This window comes from Lampris incognitus, chromosome 15, assembly GCF_029633865.1.
Source record: "Lampris incognitus isolate fLamInc1 chromosome 15, fLamInc1.hap2, whole genome shotgun sequence".
NCBI lineage: Eukaryota > Metazoa > Chordata > Actinopteri > Lampriformes > Lampridae > Lampris > Lampris incognitus.
Window position 1 is genome coordinate 17040367 of NC_079225.1, and position 13185 is coordinate 17053551.

Consider the following 13185-nt stretch of genomic DNA (forward strand, 5'->3'; position numbering starts at 1 on the left):
CTCAAACAACAGGAAATGAGCCTAAATCTAAAATGACCACGTCGGCGCAGATGACAGTGGAGCATCGTTGTGTGAATGCTGGAAATGTAAATTTGGCTTGAACTGCGACATTATAAAAGACAAAGAGTGCTGAGCCACGAAAGCCTAGCATGTCAGGATTATTTTGTCTTCTAATGTGACAGCCTCAAAAATGTGCATATTGATGTTGACCAATAGGAGTGCCTATTGCTCCTCGGTAAAAAAAATAAATTAAAAAGCACAACTGATTTTTTTTTATAGAAGGCAGCAGCAGTATATGTCGCCATCCAAAAATGTAATGTATGCTGCCTCAGTACCAAGAAAGACGAGCAAAAAGATTGTGTAGTCTGAGCTCAGCATGAGACCTCTTGTTATCTAGAGGGGAAAATGCAAGAGGAATCAAAAACCTTACTGTCACCCAGAAACAGTGGCAAAAACAATTGCTATTCAAGTCATGAAGACAGGTTGCATATGCAGTGTAGTTTAATTCTAAGGGAGAGGCTAATTTTGGATCCAAAATGTGGCAGAGCAGAAATGCACATATCACATAATCTGCAATGGGTCCAGTTTAAATACAAGAAATGGTGACTGGGGATTTAGTTTATTGCTTTGTGGTCTCAGTAGAAGTGGTAAAGGACAAAGATGGAATTGAATTCGATGCAGTGGAGGGCTATCTGGAGAATACAACCTTTACTTGAAATCATGCCGAGGTCTCTGTTACTTCATCATCACCTGTGGAAGAAGAAAAAAGAGTGGGTACAACTGGTGTGTATGAACTAAAGTGCCCAACAGTTTTGTTTCAAAATAAGATGGCCTGCATTTGGAGGACAAAGTTTGACCTTGGTCAAAATAATCGTCTGAAATCTTGTCATGAGCTTGGCAAATGAGCTTTGCGGATTATACCTTTTACTGTCTGGTTGTTTGCTGTTTCCTGCCCTGGATGTAGACCCATTTTCTGCCGTAGGGAGATTAATGTCTCAGAGGGAATCTGGTCTGCAATGGACTCCAGGTACGTCAGCACATAGTGGTCCGCATCAGTCAGCACAAAGCGGTGGCAGAAAACTAAAGTGAACAAGGAAAGATCACGATGCTGGGTTAAACAACAAAATATAATATGCAAGCGTTACCAAGAAAAAGAGCAAAGCAAAACATGAACACAATCGCTTCCTTGAAATGTGTTAAGTTCTTTACTCATCCTGATATTAAAATGAATCTGGGTGGTTGATCAGTTGTGAGGCTGAGCATTTCTGACCCTACTGGTGCAGCATCAGCAGCAACTGGGTTGCTCTTGGAGCAGATACACAAAGGTTGGTATAAATGGGCTAACAGGGCTAAGCCCTCCCTATCTTTTACAATAAAGATGAGAAAATTATTGTTAAAGAAAACCTTTGAACAGATTATTTTACATTTTAGTGGAAACTAAGAGCAGCAACAGCCCTAAATAGACACGAGAAAAACACAAAGTACATCTAAATGGGCTAATCTTTTACAGCCCAAACACAATTGCATCAGCTTCCATTCATCTTCGTGTTACGTGAGTGACAGGTGTCTTGGCACGCCCCCTTGATTTGCTGATCTTTTTTTCCTTCTTCCAAATAATGTTCAAATAACACAAAAGGACAAATGACAAAATCGTAAGTTTTGTGTTACTCGTGTTCAACGAAAGGACTGGCTAACGGCAAGTGTAGCTAAGAATTCACTTTTCTGTTTCCTCCGCTTGCTTTTGGGGGGGGCGTGGCTTGGACCCAACAAGGAATTGTGGGTCTGAAACATTTATCCGACAAAATTAGGAAACATGAACGCAGCACAAGTCACACTGGAAGTAGCGTAAAGTTATCAGTGCTGGGTAAAGTTAACATCACCTGTCAACTTGATGAGGGCCACCACATCTCTATACAGACACACAACGAGCTGGTAAAGAAAAACAGGCATTCATTGTCACAGATTGTGTACTATTAAATGTTGCGGGGCACGTGAGCTAGCTCTGCGGGGGTCCGACGAATCCCCGACTTCACTCCAGCGGGGGGCGTGTTTCTGGACCTCGTTGACCAGTTCTCTCTTTTGGATAGCCAGTTAGCCGATCGCCTATGTTATATGGTTTGGAGACAGTGGCACTGATGAAAAGACAGGAGGCGGAGCTGGAGGTGGCAGAGTTGAAGATGCTAAGATTTTCACTAGGAGTAACGAAGAAGGACAGCATTAGGAATGATTATATTAGAGGGATCGCTCAGGTTTGACGGTTTGGTGACAAAGCAAGAGAGGCAAGATTGAGATGGCTTGGACATGTGTGGAGGAGAGACACTGGGTATATTGGGAGAAGGATACTGGATATGGAGCTGCCAGGGAAGAGGAAAAGAGGAAGGCCAAAGAGGAGGTTTATGGATGTGGTGAGGGAAGACATGCAGGTGGCTGGTGTGACAGAGGAAGATGCAGAAGACAGGAAGAAATGGAAACGGATGATCCGCTGTGGCGACCCCTAACGGGAGCAGCCAAAAGTAGTAGTAGTAGTAGTAGTAGTAGTAGTAGTAGTAGTAGTAGTAGTAGTAGTAGCAGTAGTAGTAGTAGTTAGCCGATCGCCTCTCAAACACACAGGTTGCCAAGTACATGTCTAAGACAAGTCAATATGAGTTGCTTGATTGTGTGTTAGCTGTTTATGGACAAATATTGTCTGATGAAATATCGCAGGCACCATTTGTGGCTGTGCAAGCTGATGAGACAACCGATGTGGCAGGTGTAACTAAGCCAGTGTGTGATGGTGCTCAGGGAACAATCGGAACAATCTTCAGAGCACTTTTTCCGAAACATTGAATGAACACAAAGAGCCATCACAACCCCCATGACATCTGCAGAGTCAGAGAGGTGTTTCAGTACACTTAAGAGGATCAAATCATTCCTCTGTAGTACTATGGGACAGGATAGGCTGAACGCCCTGGCTATGCAGTCTACTGAGCGGGACTTCATCCAGAAATCACCGGACTTCATTGACGAGGCGATTAACCTGTTTGCATCCCAGAAAGGTTGTTGATGTGAGCTTCTCTTCAAATAAAGTAGGCCCAAGCCTATAGACCTCTTAAAAGACCATCAGACACGTTTGGCTTTCCTGTCTACATATTGCTTGTGTCTCCTCTATAAGGACCGTTGTTTTTGCTGTGCTTACCAAATTGTTTAATTCGGGACACATTTGGCACAATGTGTTGCAAAACAGTTGGGCACGTTTTCTTGTGCATCCTTAGGTGAGCCCTTTTCTGACATTGTAGGCTACATGGTTCTGCGTTCTGTTCCATCATGTAGCATATCATTCCGTCATTATTGCATATGTTGTCCATCCATCCATCCATTATCTGAACCGCTGATCCTGCTTTCAGGGTCGCGGTGATGCTGGAGCCTATGTGTCCCAGCAGTCATTGGGCACCAGGCAGGGAGACACTCTGGACAGGCTGCCAGGCAACACACACACACACACACACACACACACACACACATTCATACCTAGGGGCAATTTAGTATGGCCGATTCACCTGACCTACATGTCTTTGGACTGTGGGAGGAAACCCACGCAGACACGGGGAGAACATGCAAATTCCACACTGAGGACGACCCAGGACGACCCCCAAGGTTGGACTACCCCAGGGCTCAAACCCAGAAACTTCCTGCTGTGAGGCGACTGCGCTAACCACTGCGACACTGTGCAGCCCCCATAATATAATATTAGACCTCATAATATAGACCATACTTACTCACATTGTAAACACATTCTGTTTACATACCGTTGTGTTTGTTGTCCGGTTGTTGCTCAGACATAGAGCTGTACAACATCTTGGTTGAACTGCCATTATCTTTCAATCTCCTGAAAATTGTACTGACTAACACCAACTAGATTGGCCACACATTTTACAGGCAGTGGTATTTCAAAAAGACAGGTTAGGAAATCAGCAGAGAACTCAAATTTTGGGCATCCCCTTTCCCCCTTTTCAAGTGTGAACAATATAGGACGTCGTTCCTCTTCAATGCCAGCATGCACAAGTCTGTCTAACTGTCTCAGACCCTCTGTTATGGCGGAAGGTATAGCCGAATTCAGGGTGCTGCATCAATTAAGATGTATTCTTGATTGCAGACATAATCCAAACAATCAAGGTCAACAGAGGGCTGTTCAAATATCCATTGTAGTCTAGTCGTAAGACGTTCCAGTATGCTACGTCGTAGGCTTTCTTGTTGTTCTTGTTAAAAATGGCATGTGCTAATGTGTACAGAGAAAAATAGTCAAATGCTGTGTGTGTGTGTGTGTGTGTGTGTGTGTGTGTGTGCGTGCACGCATCAGGCCATTCTTATATTTCTCTATGGTGTGGTTGTAGAGCACTTGCTATAACAAGGTAAATGGTGTCATTGCTCTAACTTGGTATCGCAGATGTTATGTTGCTGTTGGTGCTGTGTGAACTATAGATGGGTATACTATATTTGTTAGCCCAAATAATTTTGATATCAAATCTATAAATATCAAAATTGATTTGATTTGTTAGCCCCCCAATATCACCACCAGCCATCACTGCAGAATGTGTGTATCAAACACACATTCCTCAGAAAAGCTCCAAGAGCTATAATGCTATGATCGATAGAAATGGGACACTCACTCTCCACAGCTGCCCCAATGGCAAAGTCAGCAGGTGAGTAGAACTCAGGATTGTTCACAGTAGAGCCTGGCTTGGGGATGCGTGTCTTCTTTAGGAATTGGCCACCAATGATTCCAGAGTTGCGTCTGGTCTTTTCAAAAATGCTGATCATGTCGTCGGACAGGAAGTAAGACAGGATGAAATGGCGGCTCTCATCATGGGGATTCTGTGAGTCCTGGGATATCAGATAGAGAATGGGAAATGAACACCGGCCATATGCTATATATGGTATTTGTTGCGGCAGCCAGTTTGGCTTACAGTATAATAAACCATCCTTGAGAATTGCTCTTATATTCTGAAAACTAGATTTAACTGTTGGGATACTGAAAATTGACTGGCGAATTTCAGACTCAGTGGTCAGAAATTCAGTGGTCAGAAGTAGCTGGTGGATGGAAAAGTCAAGTTACTTGCCCTGGGTTATCTCAGAGAGCCGCATCTAGTCAATGATAGACCACTGTTTGTCATAAATAAGGAGTTTATTTAGGATGACAAGTACGACCAGCTCCCTAAGAAATCTCACCAGCTTGGCGATGTAGCGCAACACTTTGTGGTCATTCTCCCAGATCTTTTTCAGGTCCTTTTTGGGAGGTTTGGGGTTTAGAGATAGGCAGTTTTGCAGAGAGTCCTCCAGAGAGCCAAAACCATTGTAAGGAGGAAACTCCTGCAAGGGTGGATCACACTGAGGAGAAAATAGGATAAGAGTGAGAATTGGTTATATATTATGGAGCCACATCCTCTAAAACAAATATACATTGCAATAATGAGCAAGGGTTGCCTGGGAGTGACGCCAGCCTCCTAAGTAAATTTAATAAAATTTCTACAGCAAACGCGACTCCTTCACAAACAGGAGTACCATAGGGGTAGAGAGGAGTAGTCTTGACTCCTTTACACAGATCCCTGTACGGCAGAGATTTCCAGGTGGATTTGCACCATAGCCCAAATTTGACTTAATTTTTCCATAAAATAAAAATATTCAATACAGTGTTAGTCTGTGAAATCATGACTTATATCTTACTATTATATATTTTTTGAGGAAAGGAAACTTGATGAAAAATATTCTCTCTTGACGTCAAGGCCCCAAAATCCCTCTTGTTGGGTGGGATAAAATGGTTGTCCAGAACAAATACGAAATGTCAGCAAGTTACAGAAGTATGTCAGAATTGTGAATAAAGCAGTCGGATTAACAATAAGCCATCTACAAAAATAGGTGTCGACGCAACTAACATGGTGTTGCATTGACAGCGAAAGTATAGTAAGTGAAAATACAGACCAATTCCTGCAAAAATCACTCACCTGTCACTCGTGCAATTTGGCCTTAAGACATGTCAATAACTAATTAGGTACTGGCATGCTCTGTAAATATTGTGTTGGAATATTTACCCTTGATAACAGAAAACACAGAGTGATGTCTTTTTTTTAGCACGGCTGATTCCTTTTCCTTCAAGAGTGTAAAACACACTTTCTTACCTTGCTGCCACCCTGAAATGTGCTGACCTTCTTGGGTCTCTCCATGGACTTTATCTCGATGTCAGGGTGGTTTTTCTGGAAATAGCTTTTGGTGAAGTCATCGAAGTCATGCAGCAGGAAGCGTCGGCCCATTAGCTCCACTGTTTCTCCAACTCGAAAGTCCTTGGGGGAATAATATTCTTGCACTTCCTTTGGTGAGACCTCAAGTACACATTTTGGGAAGGGCTCTGAAGAGAGGAGACATTGATAAATGCAAAAAGAGGACATTTCCTTCAAATCTCAATGTTTTTGAGAAGATATAGCTTATTTCAACAACAAGGAGTATGGAAGGGACACTATATTACTTGATGACAGCAACTAAGGGGTACATCAAACATGCTTGTACTTCCATTTAATCCAGACAGAAGGGTGTTGAATCGTACTTTAATGAAAATGATTGTGTAATGAGAACACGTAAAGGGTTGAATATGATGCAGCATTATGTCTCACCACCAGCTGATTTGAATGTCTTAGGCAGCTTTTGTCTGCGCATCAGCACAGGGAAGGGGTCCCGGCCACTATTGGGCTCATGGACCTCCCTGATCTCCACCGTGTCGTCCACCAGGTGGTACTTGATGGTCACGGGCCTGGTCTCTCCATACAGAGAGTCACTGTCATCCCACAGAGCAAAGAACCGCAGTACCTACAGAGAAGCAGGCAAGGACAGCTGGGAATCAGATCTGGTTAAGTGTCTCCAGTTATCAGAATAGAGACCCCTGATTGAAAATCGGTTCATAGTGAAGAGAAAATGGATCAAGCAGATGCTTGCTGGGTCCATTTCCAATTAATTTTATGAACCATCACAAAACCTCTATAACCAGTGAAGGACTATATAAATAATTGTTTTGCGTAAAAATATGGAAATCACCCAAAGTTTGAGTTATGAGATTTTCTCATCACAATAGTGATTTAGGGGTTTCCCAGTTGGACGTATTGTATCTAGAATACGCATGCTGGGTAAGCAATTAGGCAATTTACTTTACCATTGCAGTCTGCTGACTATGGAAACAAAAAATACATAGAAATTACTGTTTTATGTATAAAACAGTCCTTTAAAGAATATAAAACAGAGAACGTAGGTTCACCAAGAAATTGTACATAGTTTGGATGGGAATCTCGGTGTGTATTTGTCTAGACTAAAGTTCAGATCAGCTATCCAACTACGGCATTGTGGAGATGCCATTGAGGCTAGGGTTCATAGCCAAATTGAGTCAGTCAGTGAGTTTAGAATCGAAGGTGCTATCTTCACCTTGCGGTCCATTGTTAGGAACTTGTGTAGCTGGTCAAAGTCAGAGGTTGTGACGTAAGAGGGCTTAGGCTGGGTGCGACTTGAGATGTAAGGGTCCACCGGGGTCGGCTCTGGGTCATTCACAATGATGCCTTCACTTTCCAAGAATTGCTGTCAGTTACATAGAGAGAGAGAGAGAGAGAGAGAGAGAGAGAGAGAGAGAGAGAGAGAGGGAGAGAGAGGGCCCTCACTGCACACGCTGAAATACAGTTAAGGAACATAATCTGATGAAAAGCTGTAGGCTTCACACTCAAATAACCAGTGAGCAGGTGGTGGTTGGGGGATTGGGGACCAATAAAAACATTAAATGTCCTAAGAACAAATTACTATGAACTCCGCAGTCCACATCAAAGTAAAACAGCAAAAGGGACAGAGAAATAAAGCACAATATAAGGGCAGAAAAGACTTCATACATCTCTTGGTGATGTATTGACTCTTGCACTTTCCCCTGTTCTCTCTCCCTTCTTCCCTTGTTCACACCCTCTATCCAGCAGTAATGGAAGTGAGAGTTTACCTGTGTGTAGTCATCGCAGCGTGTGATGTGGTACATCATGCCATACACCATCAGGTCCATGCCCACGTTAAGGTCTTTCCAGTGATAGTGATCGCCGTGGTCATTTTTGGGGAGGCACTGGCGTTTGATGAGCTTACCTGGTCGTATCCCTGAGTTTTCTACCAGGGGCTCAATGATGCACATGCTGTCATCCTCGAGGTAGTAATAAATGACCACAGAACGCACACGAAACTCTTCATCTGGGGAATGGAGCACATCCTGTTTAAAGTAGGCATAGAAACGCAGCACCTGCAAAGACAAAGACGAATTAAAGAAGGACGACGTGAAATGGGGAAGGTTTACACATCGCCCATTGTCTGAAGTACCTCTTTCTCTTTTAAGGGGTAACCTCATCTCGCAGTTTACATGCGTGACAGATCTGTGGACAAAAGAACTTGTACCCATACACATTTGGGATTGCACGCCTATGCAAGAGTTCAGCCAGTAAGGGTTCAATGTTGTTTGATTGTCTGATTTTTCACCAGAAATGAGGACGTTATCATATTTACACAAAATGTTTACACTTCATTAAAATCTTGAGATTGCAGGATGAATGACAGCAGCAGGGGGCATGAGTCTCCTCTGAACATAATTTCACTCTAGACTTGTAAACAGCAATGAAATATCATTGTCACACATATATATGGGCTGGTTTCCTGTGTACCTTCTTATCCAGGGCCACATAAGCAGGAATGAAGGTGGACAAGTCGCTGCGGTTAGAAGAGTCATAAGTGGGAGCCAGTGCTTCACTGGACAACTCATTGATCTCATCTTGGATCAGCTGAGCTGACAGGAGAGGATCCTGACCAATTCCCACAATGGGCCGATGAGGCAAGGCATAGCCATTCTTAAAAGTCAATGTCTGAGGTCGATGGAAGGCGGATTTCTACACAGAAAGACAAAACAGTAAAATGGTAATGGAAATATGCTTGATGTGCTGAAATAAACTGACATGAATTAAACTGTAGCTGTCCTAATGGTTTTTTTTATAACATGATTACACTGCACTTTAAAACTAATCACCAGAGAAATTGACTGCTGTCCCTTCAAATAAAATTTATACTTGAAATTATATTTGACCAAAATTAACCTGAAGTTCTAGCTAAATTTTTATGCTGTACCAGGTTGGTATGTTATTCCCTGTTACTAGCCAGACACAATTCAGCAATGTTATCATAACTATAGTCCTAATAATTTGCCATGGTATCTAACCTACTGCAGTTTAATGGAAAGCAAGAGCCTGCAAAACTGCAAATTATATATGTATATATATATGTGTGTGTGTGTGTGTGTGTAGCTTTCCTGGTGATAAATAATAAATCAAGCTAACAGTGTTAGGTTGTAGGTTGTAGCTAGCGTAAGCTAACACTGACAATGGGTTACATTCTCACCGTTACATCCCGAAAAGTGCATCCGGGTAAAAATGGCAGTCCATGGCCGGTATTTACAGACATTGCTGATCTTGTAGTAACTTCGTTCAAAGTTCTCCTGAGCTTGAAGATGCTGAAGCGTTTCACAACCTGAACGATTTCCCCCTCTCCAACGTTTACTAACAATCATGCTAAGCTACGAGATAACTGTGAGCAGCCACGGTATGTGTACATGACGGTAACCATGGAAACGTGTTTCGTTTGTATGGTAACCATGGAAACAGCACAGCGCAAACTATTCCCTCAGCATGGATAAAAAAAGTCAGAGAAGTCAGGGGATAAAAAAAATGGATGAGAGGCAATTTATGCTCCTTTACACTCATTTTAAACAAATGAACTTTCAATGAACTGTTGCCCCTTGCAGTAAATTTTGCGACTACTCTACGCCTTTGTGAAACGTCTGCTTCGTTCCTACAAAAGCTGGGTCTGCAAATGATTTTCAGAATTGTAAATAACTCCACTTAAATCAGATAGCTTCTGTTAATTTTCATGCAACTGACACAATATGAAATTCCAAACTCCACCACTAGAGTGCGCACATTACCCAGCGCAGAGTATGTTGGCGGTGAAAAGGATAAACGACAATTCGCCAAAGGAAATACGAAAGATTCAAGGGAATATGGGCGTTCATGTTCAAAACAGTTTATTCCAGGCACAGGAGTCATATTTTGGTCTCACTTACCAGCTATTGGCACATTTATGTCCTATTCAATATATAAGCACAAGAATTAATCCCAGTAAATAGATGGAGTTGGATTCTTAATATGGATGACCTTAATATGTCCCGTGTACTCTAAAATCAACTCTCAGTCAGGAAAATATCAATCTTTTTTTTTTTTTTGAAAACTAGAACGATTTCTATGATTTAATCCAGTGCAGCGAAGACAAAACTGGATTTATAATAGCTTATATTAAATTGGCAATATGATGGAAGAGACTACGGTTGTATATCCACTGGGAACCTCCGGTCACAGCGCTGGTTCCTTCCTCTCCTTTCCAATTGGAAGAAAAGTGTTGCGTGTGCATTCCCTACGGCGATGGGAGCTCGGCTAACTTCTGATGCTCTCTCACAGAAGTCACAGGTATTCAGACTAGCAGAGACGGGTGGAGAAAGGAGAGGCCAGTGGACACCCACAGAGGGAGGTTGCCACGAGGGAACCTGGTCTACTGAAGAGGACTACAGTAACAGTTGGTAGCTGCTCTAATGACACAACGTTGGCATGATCTGGTTACATACATATCCGGCGAGACAGCAAGTGCAATGTTTAAACCGAGACATTCACCATTTCCATTCAGAGTGTGCACATGCCTACAGAGCAAAACAAGGAAATCAGGGAATGGCAATACACATAAAATCAGATCAGCCCAGGATGTCCAAACCATTGATCATTTGGACCGTTAATAGGTGATCGACCGAGTTTGTTGATTTCAGTGAATTCTTTGTGGCAAGGCAAAGCACTGCACTGTGAATTAAGCATATCAAAAATATTATATGTTTCATCACTAAAACCTCTTTGAGGCGCTCATTAAAATGCTGACACAGCTGTTGAAGTGAATTGATCCCCTTCTTAGGAAGCAAATACATCACCCAGACACAGAAACACTAGGATTGTATCCCTGAGGTGCCAGACAACCTTTGCCAAAGTATAAAAATATCTCATGATAAACCATAATTGAGAACAAAAAAAAAAACACAACAATAAACCATTAAATATTATAAAATATATCTTATAAGGGTTGAGATGAATTCCCAAAAATGCAACTTCTTTTGGTTTTAAAAAAGTTCATTAAGGCAGCGCGGTAGTTGACTTTGGAGAGATTGTCTTAAGATTGCTCGGTTGTGGCACCCGGCACACTGCTCTATTGTACACGTTATGCCACCCCTCTTTAACTCTCTACTAGAATACTGGAGGGTACTGAGTCAAGCAAGCTGCAAGCTTCGTAGTCTGTCATTGCTGTCCCATAGCTTGTATAAAACAGACAGATAAACGGCATTAGTCCTTCAGCCCCTACTTCGTCCATAAAGGCCCTTTTGCTATCCAATGACTCCCCACTTTAATAGGGTCTGGTGAGGTCACGGGCGAGGCAGTGCAGCAGGTGACCTTTCATCCCAAACGTCCACCAATGAGACGCAGACTTCCAGCCAAGCATGCCATGCTGAGTGGGAGCTTATTCTCTAACTGGATGGGGGTCTAGCTTATAATAACCACAATGTCATGCATACTGACAGAGAGGGTGGGCTATCTTCCCAAGTCTGCTGTATCTCGCTGTGCTCCCCCAGTCTGAGTCCAAACCGGCATGGTCCATGGTGGTCCTGCTGCCACTGTACACTCTTTAGAAATGTTCGAGGGGCGGGCGGGGGGCTAGTCCCATGGCCCTTTCATCGTAAGTGCGTACTTTATATTACATTTTGCTCAGGCTCTCTCTCAGCAGCCGCCCCCTCTGCCGCCATCAGTAATATCGGTTGAGGCTGCGAGTTCCGGGGATGTCCGGCTGGCCGTTCATCCAGATCTCTCGGATGATCCGTTCCCTCTCCTCGAGCCGCTGAGCCCTCTCCAGCTCCTCCGCCGACGTGAACACGTTCATGTTCAGGGTGCGCTCGAAGCGTCGGTGCCGTCGCGCCGACAGGTCCGAGGTGGTGTCCCAGTCGGAATCTGAGTCGCTGGAATCAGAGGACGAGTCGGGAGGGCGCGCCCGCTTCTTGGGCGGGGGTCGCTTGCGGGGCTGGCAGTCGGTGCGACAGGATATCTGGACCACCAGGGCGAAGAGGGTGAGGAAGAGACCCAGGCACACGCCACAGACAAAAAAGAGTGCCGCTCTCTCCGGGTGGTCTGATGAGAAAATGGGTAGTGGACAGTTGAAATACAAACAAACAAGTAGATTGATATAGGGAGATACAAGCTGATTTTTTTTTCTTTTCATGGTACAATGCTCAAACGCTTTTGACTTCTGGTTTGCCCTTTAAAAGTCTCTGGAGCAAAAACTCATTTTCCCCTGACCCGTTCACTCTGTTCTGTCATAAAAAGGTATGATTAATCTGCTGCTCACCATTCTGCATGTTGACCACTTTTTTTTTTACCTCCCCAATGTACTTGGCCAATTACCCCACCCTTTCCAGCCTTCCCGGTCGCTGCTCCATCCCCTCTGCTGATCCGGGGAGGACTGCAGACTACCACATGCCTCCTCCGATACATGTGGAGTCCCCAGCTGCTTCTTTTCTCCTGACAGTGAGGAGTTTCACCAGGGGGACGTAGCGAGTGGGAGGATCATGCTATTCCCCCCAGTTCCCCCTCTCCCCTGAACAGGCACCCTGACCAACCACAGGAGGCGCTAGTGCAGTGACAAGGACACATACCCACGTCTGGCTTCCCACCCGCAGACACGGCCAATTGTGTCTGTAGGGATGCCCAACAAAGCTGGAGGTAACACGGGGATTCGAACCGGCGATCTCCATGTTGGTGGGCAATGGAATAGACCGCCACGCCACCTGGACACCCCGCGTTGACCACTTTGATGGAAACAATTGCTTGATGTTCATGTGCAGAAGTGTCTCATTTACTAAACCACTGGGTTAGAGTCTGCGTAGTTCTGTTTATTTGTGTGTGGGGTGGGTGGGTGGGGGGTGGGGGGGGATCACATCATCTGACCTCCAGGCGGCGATAAAAGTAGTTGTAAACCAGTAATAAGAACAGAATAAGGACATCAATTTAGGTTTTTCTTTCT

At 43.8% G+C, this 13185-nt stretch overlaps 2 protein-coding genes across 5 annotated transcripts in view; both read right to left on the bottom strand.

Moving 5' to 3' along the window:
• Positions 1–495: 495 nt before the first annotated feature.
• Positions 496–9486, bottom strand: efhc1 (EF-hand domain (C-terminal) containing 1). The gene is made up of 10 exons (XM_056295094.1): positions 9424–9486; positions 8697–8918; positions 7994–8281; positions 7441–7590; positions 6642–6834; positions 6153–6379; positions 5206–5346; positions 4647–4860; positions 922–1080; positions 496–750 (listed from the first exon to the last, which is right to left on the bottom strand). Exons 1-10 carry the CDS (start codon positions 9484–9486, stop codon positions 719–721), a joined length of 1689 nt encoding a protein of 562 aa, XP_056151069.1. The 3' UTR covers positions 496–718.
• Positions 9487–10093: 607 nt separating this feature from the next.
• Positions 10094–13185, bottom strand: part of LOC130124953 (protein eva-1 homolog A) — a 100392-nt gene continuing 97300 nt past the window's right edge. For all 4 annotated transcript variants that reach the window (XM_056294329.1, XM_056294328.1, XM_056294330.1 and 1 more), the window contains one exon: positions 10094–12293. In XM_056294329.1, the coding sequence (XP_056150304.1) occupies positions 11914–12293 (380 nt within the window). In that variant the 3' untranslated portion in view covers positions 10094–11913. The remainder of the gene's footprint in view (positions 12294–13185) is intronic.

What these genes read in the sequence shown, in the direction of transcription:
- efhc1 (XM_056295094.1), bottom strand. Translation starts at nt 9,486, where the DNA reads ATGTCTGTAAATACCGGCCATGGACTGCCATTTTTACCCGGATGCACT. An exon ending in TCCTAACAATGGACCGCAAG is followed by an intron (nt 6,835 to 7,440) that starts GTGAAGATAGCA and finishes GCTTCTCTGTAG; the next exon opens with GTACTGCGGTTCTTTGCTCT. An exon ending in CATTTCAGGGTGGCAGCAAG is followed by an intron (nt 5,347 to 6,152) that starts GTAAGAAAGTGT and finishes CCACCCTTGCAG; the next exon opens with GAGTTTCCTCCTTACAATGG.